Here is an 18,652-nt window from a genome sequence, read left to right on the forward strand (position 1 = left end):
CTCTTTGTGCGCCATTGTAAAATGCACTTACAGTTCGGAATTGGCCCGGATGTAGATTTTGTAATAAAATTAATAAAAATAAGTAATCTACAACCTTTTTGAAAGAAAGTACTGTCACAATTGTCATCACTTGTTCGTGGCACTACTTTGGGGCTCTTGTCCTTTTGAGATCACTCAATAACAACCAGAAAGCGATTCTAACGAGTTAACACATCGTATGGCAGGGGGTTGCCAGAACTCCCAGTGAAGAATGCACTTTGATTGATTGACTTGATTGATGCCATCACTCGTGTTTACAAATGATAAGCACACACAAGAAAAGAACAACGATAAAAATTGTAGATTTTCTGTCTAAACACCTGCTTAATTTTAATTGGAAGATGGTCAGTATGTATTACTTGTCTAGTATCAGCGCACGATGGTGTTCTCTGATAACAAAAACATAATAATTTGAACAGGTTTAGAGAGTTTGTTTTAAGTGGACTTATTTAGATGACCATCAGGAAAAGGGGTATTCTGAAAAGATTTTTTTTTTAGCTGAATCATGACTGTTTAAAAAAAACACAAGTGTCATGCTTGTGTTTGTGTTTTTAATAAATATCTCTTAAATTCCTATACAAATATTTAGATTAGAAAAGGAGAGGAGATAATAAGTAAGTATACCACAGTTTTTTCTCCCTTTTTCAGAAGGCCACTTCTTAGTAAATAAAATCACCTTATTAAAGACTGCTATGGAATTATCGTTTTTTCTATATGTTGTACAATATAAAGATATAATTTTTTTAATTCAAACAATAGACACCAGAAGAAAATGTTGTATTGTGTATTTTTTGAAATATGTTGGAAGAATATTCAAAATAAAATTCAAGAATGCACAAATTGCTGATTTTCCTGAATTACACTCAGTACAACAACTATTTCTGATACTGTATTAATTTTTTTTAATCATAACTTGATTGATCGGTGTATGAATTATTGAAGAAATCAACATTATATACAATTTTAATTGACAGAAATCAATCAATCAACAACATGTAATTTTGGATAATTTCCTACCAGACAAAAAGAAACAAAAAAGCAGGAACTTATAAATAAGGCAACACTTGAAAAGTCTTCTTAGTTTGATTTCAAAAAGTAAATCCCATTAAAGTACTGTGAATGCTAAAAAGTCCCAAGTTGAAGGATATGTCTAGCCTCTTATACCTCAAAACATCCCATTAGTACAAATGGATATGCCTGCTTAGAATGGATCAAGGGCCTAGACATGCTAGAATATTAGGAAAAAGAAAAGCAAAAGTGGTAAATTTTAAAGATGTATTGTCCCCCAAAAACCTGAAAAATAAAGATTAAAACAATCAGACTTTGAATAGGCCATTACGCAGTTTTAATGAAGTTATTCGCTTCAGTTAAATCAACAATAATAATTATTTCACATAAAAATTAAGAGAAAAGAAACCATTGTCTGACAGAAATTTTAGGTAATTTTCGCTTTAAATTATATTTTTTTTCAGGAAAATAATTTTTTTTTTTATCCAGTTATTGGTCAAAGTGAATAACTATTATGTGACATTAAAATGGCATATTCAACAAACAAATTTAAACAAAATCATTTTTTAGGGGGACAATATATCTTTAACATAAAATTAACTTTTTCACAATGAGGAAAAATTCAATTCAGAAAGTGTTTGCATAAATATTGGCACGTAATCGTAACCAGTTATTGGTCAAGGTGAATAACTATTATGTGACATTAAAATGGAATATTCAACAAACAAATTTAAAAAAAATCATTTTTTAGGGGGACAATATATCTTTAACATAAAATTAACTTTTTCACAATGAGGAAAAATTCAATTCAGAAAGTGTTTGTATAAATATCGGTTTGATAGGCACGCAATCGTACGAGTCATGACGACTGACGTCTTTGAAATATTCCGTTTAACATCTCACATTGACAAGTGTCTGTCAGACAACCTGTGAAACGTTGTCCGTTTTGAGAGATGAGCTAACAGATACAAAATGGAAAGATACAATCATTTTAACTCTGGATTACATCCAATGGTCAATTCTGAAAGTTGGGGTCTTTAACACAAAAATGATATAACCTTTTAAAACTTGTACTGTACCTCTATTGCGTCACATGAAAATATATACCAAAATTTGTTTTGATCCAATTTTAGGTCAAGGTGAATAACCAAAGTATTATGTGACATTAAAATGGCCTATTCTATTTATAAGTAATAAAAAATATTTTCTTTCTTCTTGAGATATACAGTAATATATGATTTTACAAATTATATTAACTTAAAATAAATATACAAACAGTTTGTTTTTAAGTATGCAATTGAATTTTATATCAAAGGGTAATTTATTGTTTCAAACACTATAAACTTTTTTTGTAAGAACATAATGATTCAAATGACTTTTATTAGGGAACACAATAGATCTGGTTTTACAGATAATCATGTCGCATTATAGATGAAACAAGCTTACGAATGGAAGTGGCAATAAACAAATCATTTTTTTTCTCTAGGAAGAGAAATCTGAAATATGAAAACTAATTAGGAAAAGTGGAACACTCAGAATAATCATGCGGTTTTTGAACAGTTGTTGTAACAATCTCCGTGGACAAGCAGCGTTAACCTACGGTTCCATGTTGTACCACTGGAGCCAGACGAAGCGAAAGTCCCGCTAAATGAATGATGAGCTTCGTATAAGCTACGGGGAATAGTATGCATGTTTGTTTATATGCGGGTGTTCTGTAGTTTATGTGTCGGAAAGATTAAAAACTATCTATTTAAGTTCCTGTCTTGGCAAAGGACATACATGATGGAATTATTCACATTGGTTTCTATATCGAATATTATTAATATTCTGACTCACATATTGAAATGTTGTTTGGGTTATTTTTTTAATGTTTTCTCTGAGATATACTGGTAAAATCATTTCATATTTTTCATATGTTTTTAAGGTTTGTTTTACCACTTTAATTATGACTCTTTACACTCTTGAGTACTCTATTTCAAAGTTTTTTTTAATGTAATGTTTTGATAAAAGGAATATATTTTTGAAAAATAGAAGTATGATTTTTTGTCACAAATTATGGAGGTTTTAATGATTTTAAAGAGGGACAGTTCTGGTATAAATACAATCTTTAAAATTATAGAATGTCAATCTTATAGTAAAAACATCATTCAGTACAACATTTATGCCGGGGTATGGATGGGAGGAGGGACCTACAAATGGAAAATTCACTGTTGCGACCCACATGCACAAAGTGAAGCTGTTTGATCTGCACAAAACTGACGTCATGCATCAGTAACAAACATCATCATGTGATCTCTGCAGCAGATGAACTTAAAAGTGAAATTTTGAAATTTATCCAAACAAAAAGTATCATCTTCTAAATAATTTTCTCCCTCTAATGTCATCGATTTCCTACCAACGCTAAACATCATCTCTACAGCTGTTTGACAGTAATTTTCCCCGAAATATTTCATTTTCGTTTTACCCCCACTTGATTAGCCTCATCACAGGAAGAAACGAGTGAATCTTCACTTCTTGGCTGATGTATTACGTTTTCAAGAAAACGTCTGCTTTTCTTTATGAATTTCTTAATTTAGAAAATGAACAGAGTATAAAAATAAAGAAAACCCTTGCCTTCTTCAGTAGTTTAACACCAACAAGTACCTACTATTGTTAGCTGTCTACATTGAGCTTACATTAAGACAAACTTTATTATCTACAAACTGAAGAAATTACAAATGCTTGCAATATGACATGATGATGAAACAAAAATCATGTTATGATTTTAAGTTTGAGAAGTATGATAAACTCTTGAATTTAATACCAAATATAAAACATTTGCAAATATTGAACTTTCTAATTGTATTTTAACAGAAGAAAACAAAAAGAGCTTTATAAAAAACAATGAAATAAAGAAAATTTAAGGACTTGTTGCCATATAGGAATTACTATTATAAAATAGGTAGGTATGTCAAATATTTACTCTCATAAGGCAAAGATGCAGGGGAAGACACAGGGGCAGATACTTTGTACACAATAGAGTTTTGAATGGGAAACAATTTTTTCTTACTATCAGATTTATGGGATGATATTACAAGACAAGTCCACCTAACATTTCAAAAATCATATTAGAAAAACATAGAAAAATCTGCCACCAAATTCTAACAGAATTAAAGTATGACGTTGATAGAACAGACAGATAAATGGAAGAGAACTACAAAGAACGAAAGTTACTGTACATCATGGGACAAAGATGAAATCCAGCTGTGCATTTTTTTATACATTAGTTATTAAGGTTATCTCTTATGATTTGTGATGTCTCAATTACTTTCAATTTCTTTAAATGCTAAGGTCATAGATAAAAACAGATAGTGATTATTCAATAAATCATAAGTGTTCCTGTTTACAGCCAAAGATGAGTACAGTATTAAGTAATATTTCTCATATTTGATACATAAAAAAAATACAGAACGGTTGAGAATTAAATCAAATTGTGTACTTGATACGCAAGATGGCTTTGTAGCGAGCTGTCAATTTAAATTTCTACTTAATTCTACTCTGTTTTTTTGTTTTGTTTTTGATGTATCTAATATTTTTACATATTTAAATATCCATTATCTCTATACCTAAACATTTTTGGATACTTGAGTGTAATTAAATTAAATGATCGGTGGACGATTTTCATTCCGAAGATACCACACATGACCAATTTTTATGAAGTTAGTCTGCCATCTTGAAAATCAAAATGGCGCCCACTTGCCATGATTGAAAAAAATGACACAAAATATTTTCTCGCTCAGCGGAAAAATGTTGGTGCCAAAATCAAACGCCTACAAAATGACATAAGCTCCTGGACTATAATTATAAATATGCAATATCTAAGAAACTGTCAAATAGGTAAAACATTTTTTTAATTTTAAATCTGATGAGGTCACAGAATTTCATACTAGATTTTTAGTAACTTAAACTTATTTTTATTAATATTTTCCAAGTACCACAAAAGTTGTTAACAGGCATCCCTCCAAATATTACTGAAAAAATTAATATTAAAATTCAGTTTTATGCATAACATTTAAATATTTTGTGTAGCAGATGTGTGGCTTTATCTTGCCACAAAAATATATCAAATGAAGGCAGGTGTTGGAAATGTAATTTGCATTGGTAATTAACAAGCTAATTAATAAGATTATCTGCCACGAATTGATAACCATACAGGTGTCAAGTCAGTCAGGTGTCTAATTCAAGCGGGTCTGTGATTGGTTAATTTCTGGTTAACAGGTGACCTTGAACTACTTTCATCATTGGTTAAATTCACTGTCACATACCGAAACATTTACATGGTATTCCACAGGTGACTTTAAGGTACTGATGCTAATATTAGTATTATCATTTTATGGCTGTATTACAACCCAAGGGGCATCTTCAGGACTCAACAAAGTGTCAGGCGTCCCCTGAATAGAGGTTGGCCATAGTTTTAAAGCATATATTGCCCCCTTATTCGTCATCAGGAAAGTGTTCCTTTAATAAGGATGTCCCAAATCAGGAGTGCTGGAAATAAGGCAAACCCCTATTAAGGGGACACTTAATTCTACTGTTGTATCATTCTAACAATCCAATTATTAAGATGAAGGGGAAAAAGGCAAGAAACTTATAGTTAAACAAATGTGGTGCAATTGAACAAAACCGACAATAATACTAAAACATTCCTAGATTCATTCACACATTTTGTTTATAGAATGAAACATTTTTTAAAGGATGTGTATGTATCCCATAAGGTCTTAAAATCCATAAATGACGTTTACAAAAAATACTTTTTTCCTAAACAGATTTATTTAACCACCTTTGCCAAACTTTACAGTCAGCGCATCATGTATTTGAAAATAAAAATTAGAACAGAAGCCCCTCTGGACATTCTGATTATAGAATTAAGTAAGACATAGTTCCAAATTTATTAATATTCTCAGATAATTCTGAAAAACATGAAAAGTAAACGTAATGAAAATGGCATTTTATTTCTCTTCTGTAATTGAAAGAGACATATGACTAAAACCCAATTAATAAATTAGAAAAACATAACATGAATTGAGATAAGATGTTACAAATTAAATTAAATTACGGAGCAACAGAAACTAAAGGAAAATGTGAAGTGTAGAAAAAGGATATCAGAAATATTAATATAATAATCTGTATGGGGATTTAAATTTAATATTAATTTCAAAGAACAGATAACATGAAAGAAGCTAAAGAAAACGATCATGAATGTGCTTTCTAAAAGTAAATCTGCACATCAAAAATGTATCAGGATTTACAATCAAATCTTAAATAGAATTTAATGAAAAGAAATCAAATAAAATGTTTATACAGTATCTAAAAGTACAGTATAGTTTAAAAAAATCCTATCATAACATTAAAATATGTTCTTTCAACAAAATTGAAGACATCTGAAACTGTATTACCCAGTACACATATTAAAATATATTAAGCTTTCGAATTAATTTTTGCTAGGAAGTATAAATTTCCAACATAACATGGAAACAAAGATTAGTGAATCTGGGAAGATACAGAGTAGAATATAATTTACTTTCATGTTTTTTAATGTTCATAATCTCTTTTGATATTCTATCCAGAAATGATGAATTTCCTCAAAACACTTACGGAATTAGTTGATGGAATGCAATTAACTTCACGGCAATATCATGTCTTAATGTCTATGATATCATAGTTTCGCTTTTTATATATTCTGTCGGCTATATAGAAGTATTTTATATTTTCTTTATTTGATGATTAATTCCTATCAATAGGACCATTAGTCCTAAAACCAACATATACTGTATTTAATAGCTCAGACTATTTGCCTAATTGTTTAGTTAAATTGGTTATACTGTTTTAAGTACATATTGGATTCCTTTGAAACAGCTTACTGTACCTTTATGCTTCTAGCATGGGTCACACAATATATCTGAATAAATGTGTAAAATGTTTTTTTTATATAGTAATACTATGTTTATAAAAAAATATGTTTTTTACCATCCATAACTGCATGATAATTAACACACTCACTTCAAATCATTTTTGTAATTTATTGCTTCTAACTGATATTCTTTTGGAAACCATGCTAAGTCTAAATCTGGAAATTCCTTATTATTAAAGCCTTTGAAAAGTCTGTCATCAGCTTGGCTCCTAGCCTTGGATAATCCATGGTCTATGTATCTTATTGAAGTCAGTTTATCTGTCTAGCTCTATTTCACTTCCTTTATTGTACATATATACTCGCAGTAATGTCAGCACTATCTCTCGTACAGCTTCTGTCATGTTCAATCAACAGAAATATAAAAAAAGCACAAGTGGTAATCGTCTAGCATTTTTGTTTAAGAACTAACAAACAAATTTAGTATTACAACTTTTACATATTGCAGAAAAATAATAACATCCCATGATACGTAATCGTGTGACCTTTTATAATGTGACCCAGATAAAAATATTATCACCCAATAGCGATTCAAGAAGTTGCAAGAGGGGTGGCAAAGGAAACGTAAATGAAATATTGAAAGCAGAAACATTTCAATTGTTGGACATATTTTATTATTATAAATTCAATAAAAAAAAATAGCAATAAAATATAATACGATTATTATAGATTATAGAATAATAATAGATTAAAATATGGGACAGTACTAATTATTGAAAAAGCTTTGTTAATATAACTGGAAGTCAACTTTAGAACCTTAAAACATGAATTGTATTTCAAATCTCCAAACTAACAAGTGATTGCTACTAACAGACAAAACATAAATATTTTAGCTCATGGGCACTTTAAAGAACCTAGTAAATCTTTGAGACGAGTGGGGGGTTACACACACAGCCACTGATCACTAGGCCCTCTGGGAGACCAATCTTTGACTGAAGAGGTTACCCAGTATAATAAATTACAAATTCAAAATTCAAACAAAAATTTTGTAACTGAACTTGGCACATGGTGCCTTAACCCATTACAGAGTGGTACATAATGTTTGCGTATTATAGGTTTCAGGTGATCAATTCTTCCTTGCTTTTTGCCAGTCAACAAGGTTAGTAAATTGGAAACAAAATTGCAAAATGACTATGTTATCAACATCGTTATTACATGGTTTTGTATGTCAAATTTTATAAGCGGCTCTACTCAACACCATGTTTAGGAAAATCTTAGTTGTCAACACCTAGTCCCCCTGAGGCATCTGTTCTAGATTGCCTATGTCAAGCCTTCCTATGAAAATCCTCAAAGGGAAGTAAACAAGCATTACAGTTGGATGATGTCCTCCAGAGGAAGTTGAAACAAGAGCATTAACCAGTAGGTCCTGGTGGATGATACAGGTTTAGTGACCTTTTATAACATTAATGACCTTTTGAACTTTGACACCCTGTATTGCATACTCATCTACCATACAGTGTTTATGAAGTAGTTCTTCAGACTAAAGTTTATGTCTAATATTGAACTCTATAGTTTATCAATAATAATAATAATAATAAACTAAATTATTAAATCTAAAAAATCAAAAAACTAATCTTTTAATGTTCATTTACTTAAAGTTACGTTTCCAGGCAAAAGTAACAATATTTGCTAAAAATAAAATATTCATAAATAATAATGTATATAAAACTTATGAAGTACCGGTAACTAGCTATAACAATAACTCAGTGTAATATTATGAAACTACAAAATCACACTGGCTTACTGATCTGTACAATGTACTTCAACACAATGATCATGTTTTAACTTAATTTAATTCTGTGAAAACAAGACTGACCAACAGAGTTTCACAATCTTATACACAAATTTTAATCAGGTTTTAATTGTTAAGTAAATGTTAACTCGATTGCTGTCAAATTTCGCAGCCATGTAGATCTCATTACCAGTAACAAGCAGTGAGAATACGAAAAAACTTTGGAGATACTTCAGAGCCTGGTCACCAGAGAAAGGTTGCCATAACAAACTTCCTCCAATTCAGTTGATGGATGAGTTGTCATGACAACCCGGCCCAACGCCGCAGATGTGTGCAACAAGATACAGCTGTATCATGAATCACTTTAAGAGTATGATTTCAATTTAGAAAACCTATTAATTGCAAGTATTTAGATGTTTAACGACTCTAAGTGAGTCAGTCAGTCAGGTGCATTTTTATTGCGGCCCATTCTTAGAAAGGTCTTTTGTTTAGAATGCCTTGATAATAGAAAGTCCTTAACTGACGTAAAGTGTTTCCAAATAGATTATTGAGTGATGGAAGTCAGAATATTTTGAAACTACTCGCTCAATGTTATGCAAATTTGTTTCCACAATAACAATAACTATTATTGTTAAAAGATGGAAAAATATTAGTATTACTAAAATATTGTCAAAATTAATTTATTTTTTAACACTATATTATAATAGTAATTGAAACTGTAGAATAAAATATGATTTTATATATTTTTTTTAACATTACATTTTAAATGAATGCTTTTTTAAATGTTATATGGTAAATTTTATGTTCATAGGAATGTTTGAAAGTGGTGAAAAATGTTACTGTTAGTTTAAAATTAAATTTAAACAAACTTATAGAAGTACAAACTTTAACTAACAATATGTTAACTTCTCCTAAAACATTGATTTCACTTAAGGAAATGATGTAAAATTAAAGACAGAATAGCATGTTGTGATTGGCTCATGTGCAGCGTTTGACCGATCAGAAGACCGAAAGCAACCGATACAATGTTCATTCATATTTCCCCAAAAACTTGAAGCGTGGCCACTAGGGGGCGCCTATTCACACCATTAAAAATCACTCTGTCAGTATCAACTTCCATATATTATTGGAGACATATTAAGAGTCTTACTTGAATCAGTGTATATTGTAGTACATTACAGTACATTAAAATTTGTAATATAAGCTAAAGGACAAATAATTTAATAAACAGATTACTACCAAATTTATTAATATATTATAGTATTCATATTTTTCAGGATATCAATAAAAAGTTTAATAGAAATTGAGGCTTTACGGAATATTAATTAAATATATATAATTATATATATTTTTTGTAATTTTTCCTGTATTATAATAAATATTAATTTGCAACATTTTCATAATCCATACAGTATCCATATCATAAACATTATCTTTTTACACTATAATTCATTAAATAGATTAATATAATTATCTAATTAATATTAATATACTACAAATATTGATAATACAAATTTATGTATTACATATTTGATTTTGATAAATTAATTTGTTAATCAATTAATTTGCTTGATTGACAAATTGACAATCTATAATGTCCTTTAAAAAAAATGTAGTTATAACTTTAGACAAAAATTGATTGTATAATTCTATTTATAATTTCATTGAGATGTCGGTCTCTGATACAATTTTAAAAGATTCCCCTGAGTCATATATTTCTGAATGAATTAAAATGATTATTAATAAATCATCATAAAAAAATGACCTTTAAATCATCATCACAAAAAATATGAATGACAGGCAATATTGGAAAGGTCAATTCAATAAAATGATAAATTATTTTTTTCCGAAATTTTTGGTAATTTAAATATTGACGTATGAAACATTTGTAATTTAATAATGCCAATACGTTTGTTTGTATTTTATTTTTAATAAACAATGAATGGGAAACAGATTCAGAGGAATTTCGTGTTAAGAGTTTTTGGTTTGAGCATGGACCTATAAATTAGACCTCTAATTTATAGGTTCATGGTTTGAGCAGGGTTGCAACTTTAAACTGGCATATGATTGGCTGATAAAATAGGCATATAATACCAAGTTACAATTACAGGATGGGTAGAACTATATCGTTCTTAGTCTTATTTGAGGTTAGGGAGCAGAGTAGAAACAATGGCGAGTTTAAACCCTGGCAGTCATGGATTTGTTGTTTTTATTGTTTCTCTGCACACACACATAACATTAACATTGAAAAAAACAGTTACACTAGTTTAAAAAAATGATTGAACCCTAGACCTTAAGATTAGGATGCAAGCATGTTAACCACCAACCAACTAAGTATTTTTTTTTTCGTCTATACACCTTTTTTTTCACTTTGAAATTTTAGTGGTAAGAAGATTGGAAGTTTAAAGCTCACATTTATCATCATAAATACTTGGTTCCACTTACCTGAGTATTTGACTAACGCTGTCATACAAGCAGTTTAGTACACTAACCAATAGGAGCTCATTGTCGGATGACCCACCGATAACGTAGAAATACAAGTCCACATTGCTACGGTAGACACATGTCAAACCTTCTAACATGATAATCTCAGCTGCAAGAATAATAAAATAAATATCATTACCATGTATATCATAATTCATTTCAATAAAATGATACAATGTTTCATTGAGCCATAATGGTGCTGACTGAGCCAGAATTTGAACCAATGATTCTTGCATTTGTAAAGCAAGCATGTCAACCACCAAGCCACAGTGCAATAAATCACTATGATTACATAACTAAAATTATATTCTGTACATTTTAAAATTTTAACATAGATACAATTAATAATAATAATTCATATTGAAATCAAATATTCAAATAGTTAAAACCAATCCAATACATTTAATTTTAAATATATTAAAGGATATTTGCATAATTAAATAAGATGAAATGACCAATAAAACATATACGTATTAATAACTGATTGACTAATAAATATTAACGGAAATATGTTTAGAATGATTACTTTTTTTAAATTGCATAAATCAAACTTTATGTGAAAAAAAGTGTGATGTGCCCATATATGGGCATATCACTACCATATTTGTGCATATCACTACCATATTTGGGCACATCACACTTTTTTTTGTCAAATTACTTTAATAGTGTAGACAGAGCTTAAGAGAAACTGGTTTCCTACTGTGATTGTGGCTTATACACAACGTCCCAGAAATATTGTTTATGCACCAATATAAAAAAATATAAAAAATAAAAAAGCGAATGCATTTAAAAGAGAGATGCATTTGAAGAGTAGCCAAGGTTTTTCACTTGATTGTACAGTATGTTTCAAAATAATTGCTCAAAGTTTCTATTTATTATCTTTTTACCGATATTAAGCCGAATCTCGATCTAGAACTTAGACTAGAATTAAAAACACATCCTGCATTACAATTTTCATCCAAATAGTAAATAAATAAATAAATAGCAGAAAACACTACGTTGTTTATTTACAGTAGCAAAATGCGAGACATACCACCCACCAGAGTATTCAAGACCAAGATATGCCGATGGCGTAACATGAATCAGCCATGCATGCAATATGTTTTACCACAAGTTAGTATTATGAATTGTGGGAGCAAAAACTATGACGGATGGAAAGATAGTAGACAGTGTACAATGATAAGATCAACACAAATTACATCAGCTTAGCATTACTTAAAAAGGATTGGGGTAGACTATACAGTCTGTGATTGACGATAAGTTTATAATAACTACAAGAAAAAAAACAGAAAATAAAATCAAATTTACTACATGTATATGATGTCTAATACCCAGTATATACAATGGTTGGATCTAGTTGTGTGCCGATTCACAGTGTACTGTATCATGTGCTATTCTATAACATACTGTCATAATACAGTGTTGGGGAGGGAGGTGAAAATGTGATGTTGGTAGTATAACTTTTTTCCACTCATTAATATTACAGCAGCTGAGAAATACAACATTTCTACTAGTAAAATATTCTAAAAAAATTATAGAATAAAAAAATTTGCGGTACTGTACCATATCATAGGCTAATTCTGTAACATACTGTACTGTCATAATACAGTGTTGGGGAGGGAGGGTTGTTGTTTGTATAACTTTCTTCCACTCATTATTATTACAGCAGCTGAGAAATACATTTACAACTACTGTAGTAAAATATTCTTCTACAAAAATTATTGAATATAAGAAAAATATTATTGCGATATTAACAGTCTGATGGTAGTTTATACTTTAATCTTATATGTTTCATAATTTGTATAATAAATATTTTTTCTTTGAAAATAAATGCATGATTTGGAAGCAGCCCAAACAATTTTTTTTTGTGACATACAGTAACACTAACAGTTTAAAAATTCTTGAGTTAAAAATAAATCGTACGTTAAAATAAAAAGTGTAATCATTGGATTGATTGATCCACTAGAGATAGTCTCACATGATACTTGATGATAAAAGTGATATTAATAATTGATTGATTGATGGATGGATTAATTACCAATAAACTGAAAGGCTATAGACATCTGTTAAGTCTATCAGTATATACTTTTATAAACACAATATATCTTTAGGTCTAAAGATTTCCAAGAATTCATTACGTTAAATCTAACATTTTATATCTCAATCAAAACAAGTAGAAAACAAACTGTTATGGTTGTTTGAAATGTATTCTTAGAAAACAAAATGTATACGATATAACTATAACTTTTTAAAAGGCAATGCTTATGCATTGAAAACGCAAGTCTGTGGATACATTCAAGTAGAAAACAACAAATTGTTATTTTCATTTGAAATGTATTCTTGGAAAACAAAATGGATATATTAAATATAAATTTTAAAAAAGGCAATGATACATTCAAAATGCAAGTCTGTAGATACATTCAAGCATGTAACAGTATGGATACTGTGAAGAATTGGAGTGAGAAAAAAAGAGGATGGAGAGAGAGACAAGGAGAGATGGAATTTGACCATTTTGGTGATTCTTCGATGAGGAAATATTGAACAGTAGAAAGGCAGCAGAAGTAGAATAGCATGGTCACTGTGCCTCACGGTAGTTCAATACCGTCACTGCTCTTTCTGACAATGGTCAGAATACAAGTTGTGTTTGCAAAAACGAGATATTTAATTTAAGTAACATTTTAAAGTTTTTTTTGTGATGCGGTTGGTCCTTCATTGTCTGCTGTCTCAAGATGATGTTTTGGTTTTCTTAAAGTGGTTTTTTGTGATGCGATTTGTACTTCATTGTCTGCTGTCCTTTTTTTTATCTTCTGAATGCAATCATCTCCACTTCTGTTAAACTATACTCTATGATTCATGCTTATTATGTACGGTTCTTGAAGGGGTTTTGCTTTGTTTAACAACCACCCTAATCATACCCTACTAATACTACATAATCCTGTACAGTACATGTTATAAATTCAGAATGGCAAATAAACAAGTCACCACTGGACACAGCATGAAAAGGATAAGTGCGATGAATCATATGCATTATGGGCTGATGGGGGCATTTGGTTTGCTTAACAACCTTCCCAACACCACCCTACTATTATACTAAACACTACAGAATCATGTATCTATTGTAATGTTATAGATTTGTTGCAAATAAACAATCCACAAGTTACCGCTCGGCACAGCATGATCTTCCACAGCTACTTATAAACTTGAAACGGATAAGTGCGATACACACGCACTATCCCAACGGAGGTATCACGCTATCAATGAAAACATATGAACTGTTGAACTAGGCCTAGGCCCTTGTCTCCTGTGGGGGGAACCATAGCTTGCTCCCTAGCACAAGGGACTGCTTATAAGTGTAAGACAGACAGCTGTAGTCAGACCTGTTGCCAGGAAAGTCTAATCGCCCTATTAACCGTAATATCTTCATGCGCATATGTATCATCTAGATTTCATAAAGTTGATTATGATTAAGGACAAGAATGATTAAATATTGTGATTCATAATGTGCTAAATAAATATTTTTTTAAGTGAAGCTTTTTACGTCTGCTATGATTGACAGCATGGCCATCAACATTATGCGCCATTAAATCTTGCAAACAGCATTTTTAAAATGTGTTTAGAAATACAATAAAAGATTAAATTCAAATTCACCTATAATACCTTGGAAAAGTTCTACATCTGTGTAATAGAAAAGCGTAAACATCAAAGAAATATGTCACAGTTTACACAAGTTAGCGGAATTGTGTAAGCATTGGAGGACATTCCACAAGGATAAATACACTATTGAGCAGAAGCAATATATAAAATTCCTTGGTTAGAAGAGCATAGTTAGCATCCATCTGAACTTAAACTAAGACCCCTATCTACTGTACTAAGTGGCTCTGGCCCAGCTCAGGTGGAGTTAAAATATATATCTTTTAGGCCAGCCCAGAGAGTTCACAATAAAAGCGCTAATACCTGTAGAATCTAACAAAACCAAATGAAGGTTGTGTCTGCAGGGTACATTTGTGAAAATTCTGTAGGAATAAATACAATGTATACTAGAAAAAGATAAAGAGACATTTTGACCAAAATTGTAAAGACTGTGCTCTCTACTGTATGAGTTAATTTAGCAACATATTGTTGAAGAGGACTGGAAAAATAACTTCAGAACAAACAAAAAACTGAATCAGGGAGAGAAGAGGAGGAAGTGTCACTGCCATTCGCATCAACCTCATAAAAAAGGTCTTTATTGATTTGCTCCTGGTAAGTTAGTTTCGTGAACACTGTTATCATTAAATGAGGTGGGCACGTACCAGATTTGAGCGAGTAACTAAGCCTAAACATGATATTCAATATAGTTATTCATCCTCAAAGATCTAATTAACCAAACTACTGGCAGACAAAGACAATAACAGATAGGTCATGTATAGATGTATTCCACGAACTGACTTCAAGTATCTAAGCACTTCAAAAGATTAAATATTTATATTCTTTGAAAAGTAACATACTTCAGAATGCCAACAATTCATATCCTCACAGCTGGACTCTAGACGTATATTTATCTCGGGACAACAGTATGGGGGATGGTGAAATATAAGTATGTCAACAGATACTAAATTTAAAACCATAACAGTTAGTAAAAAATGTACTTAGACCTACATTAACAAAAAAAAACATTCAGCATTATTAAAATTCAGATATCTGTCACTGTATTTTCTGTTATCATATTCAATATTATTTAACTAAGACAAGATTTTTCTGGTGACTGAAAATAAAAAACTTTATAATCGTATTTCTCAAAAGAAATGATTTTCTTGGAATACAGTTGTTTTGAAAATTTATTACTACACTGTTCTTCCTATAAAGACAGAGTGGAATCTCTAATTGTGTAGAGATTTTGAGAGTGACATATTCTCAGAAATGTTTCCTATTGGTTATTACTACACATATACACAGTTCTACAAATTGTTGGTTCAATTCCACGGACTACCAACTAATCATTATTGCATACAGTACAGTTTCGTTCCTCCCACAGATATGGGCTATGTACTTCAGGTAGTGAACATGTATATAGTCTTTTAGTGGAGTTGCACCAACGATATTTTCAACATCTATTTGAGAACAGGAGACTGAAAATTCCATCTTCTGTAGATTGCTCTTGGTGCCCTGTAACCTGCGCTTCTTTACATTTATATCCTCCTCTTATCATCTGTCTCATGAGCGAATATAAATGCTATAAACCATATATCTAATTCAAACAAAATGCTAGGGATGAGTAGGGTCTACCCCGGTTTACTAATTCATGAACCAACAAGAAAGCATCAGCAGCATTGACATGACCCTTAGTGGAGCCGGAGAATGATGTAGTTGAAAAGTGTAAGATCTGAGTCCACAGCTCAATGAGAAATGATCTTTAGAATAGCGCTAAACAAATGGACATTATCATTCTCATAAATGGAGCCTAAATACTTACTGACCTAGAGAAACTTGTGTCGAAATACAGAAATAACCTGACAAAAAGAATTACAATACACTATATATTTGGAGTCAACCTTGACCTAGGTACAATACAATGCTAAATTACTTTTTTAAACAAGATCTATCACCACGATTAAAAATCATTGGACAGTCATGACTAATGCAAATTAATTTGATGAATGATTTACTACAGTTACAACTTTGACTAAAGTTTTTTTAAACTCTTTGCGTATGTTAAATACAAATCAGACTATTAAAATAAGATGTAGCTTATATTACAATAAATGAATATAGTTTCATGGTAGATAAAAGATAAGATACATATTTCAGTACTAAATTTTTTTTTTCCCATTTTTGCTTTTATGGGTCTTGGGACCTGGGTGTGGTTAGAAGGTGTAACTGCCAAGAGCTTCATTGAATGATAAAGATCGGCTACAGGAATATAATAGAAATGGAATCTTCATAAAAAAAATCACTATTATCTATTTTATAATCGCATTATAAAAATGGCACACAACCTACACTTTTAAGGTTTTAATTATAAAAATAACCCAAAACATAATCATTAAATGCCAATGACCAGAATGACCTAAATAAAATGTTTTTTGTTACACAAAGTGACTATGTTCATAATTTAATCAGTTTTAACACTGATTGACTTATAAAACAATGCAACCTGCTGTTAATAGGTACAACATTCATAAAAAAACAAAATTTACTCATATCCCTAAACGGCGGTACACTCAACATTCAAGGCACTTTCTCAAACAAGTACCTTCGTACTTCAACCAATAGAGGGCATTGTTTGATAGATCAGAGCATTTATAATCTTAATTAGTTTGCAAAAACTGGAAAATGGTTACATTTATTATGCTATACACTACTGTATGTCTCTTAAGCTGTATTAACAAGCCAATTTCCACTATACTAAAAACTAACTTGCCAACTTCCAAAATACCCTGCAAAAAGGATGTTTAAAATAATACAAATGTCCCCAAAAGTTAAGTCATATGCCTAACATTATATGATGATGATCTATGATCAAAATGAAATTAATATACTCCTAATTGGCAAGCTGTACCCTCTATTATATGACATTTTTTAATATATAATTTACATAGTATAATTGGTGCAATTTGATTTAGATCAACCTCAGCCCTAATAGTGATGATGACAGATTATGACAGATAGGTTAATTCATAACATATTCCAGCAAAATCGGTTTTAAATTTCAAGGAAACATTTATTACCTATATAATAGAAAAAAAAACTTTCATTAATACTATAGTTTGACAGTTTATGAGAAGTCATTGGTTTTTTTTTTTTTTACTGAAGCGATGATAGGATGTACTGGTGATGGTGCTGGAGTTTGGAGATAATTAAGTTATGATTTTGGCTTGTCTCAAATTTGAAATATAGATGCACCTTTACTAATACTAATCTTACTATTAAGGTCAGTTTATACTATGCACGATAAAAAAAACGACAATAAATAGATAAATATATAAATTTTCCTTACAGAAAACAAAGTTGAACAGTTTTTACTCTAAACTAAGGTTAATGATTTAAACTGTCTTTGATGAAAGTAATATTATTATTTTTTTTAAATATTTATTTTTTACAAGTCAGATCAAATGATGTCATAAGGAACAATAAAATCATATTAATCTTACCCATGGATTGTAAATAGCATGCAAATATTTGTTTTTACCATAATTAGTTGGTTTACTCAAAAACTGATTTCCTTAAATAAATATCTATGAATCTATTGGTACTAGAAAAATGTAATTTAAAACTCATATTAAAAATTAACACATAACCTCAAGAAAATGGTGACAATATCATCTACAAGACAAGTCTACCGCCCTCAATAATAGATAATGTGCTCATTATTTCATCACCTGAAAATGAATCGCACATTCTACCATGCATTCATTTCACATTTCCATGATAATTGGAAATCCACTGAGGAACAAAATGATCAA

The 18,652-nt window shown here is 30.4% G+C and overlaps 1 protein-coding gene across 2 annotated transcripts in view; it reads right to left on the bottom strand.

Annotated features, from left to right (window-relative positions):
* Positions 1-18,652, bottom strand: part of LOC144840291 (coatomer subunit zeta-1-like) — a 66,464-nt gene that overhangs the window by 24,534 nt on the left and 23,278 nt on the right. For both annotated transcript variants that reach the window (XM_078696069.1, XM_078696077.1), the window contains one exon: positions 11,172-11,319. In XM_078696069.1, coding sequence (XP_078552195.1) covers positions 11,172-11,319 — 148 coding nt within the window. The remainder of the gene's footprint in view (positions 1-11,171; positions 11,320-18,652) is intronic.

This window comes from Antedon bifida, chromosome 1 (genome assembly GCF_963402885.1).
Source record: "Antedon bifida chromosome 1, ecAntBifi1.1, whole genome shotgun sequence".
In the NCBI taxonomy this organism is placed as follows: domain Eukaryota; kingdom Metazoa; phylum Echinodermata; class Crinoidea; order Comatulida; family Antedonidae; genus Antedon; species Antedon bifida.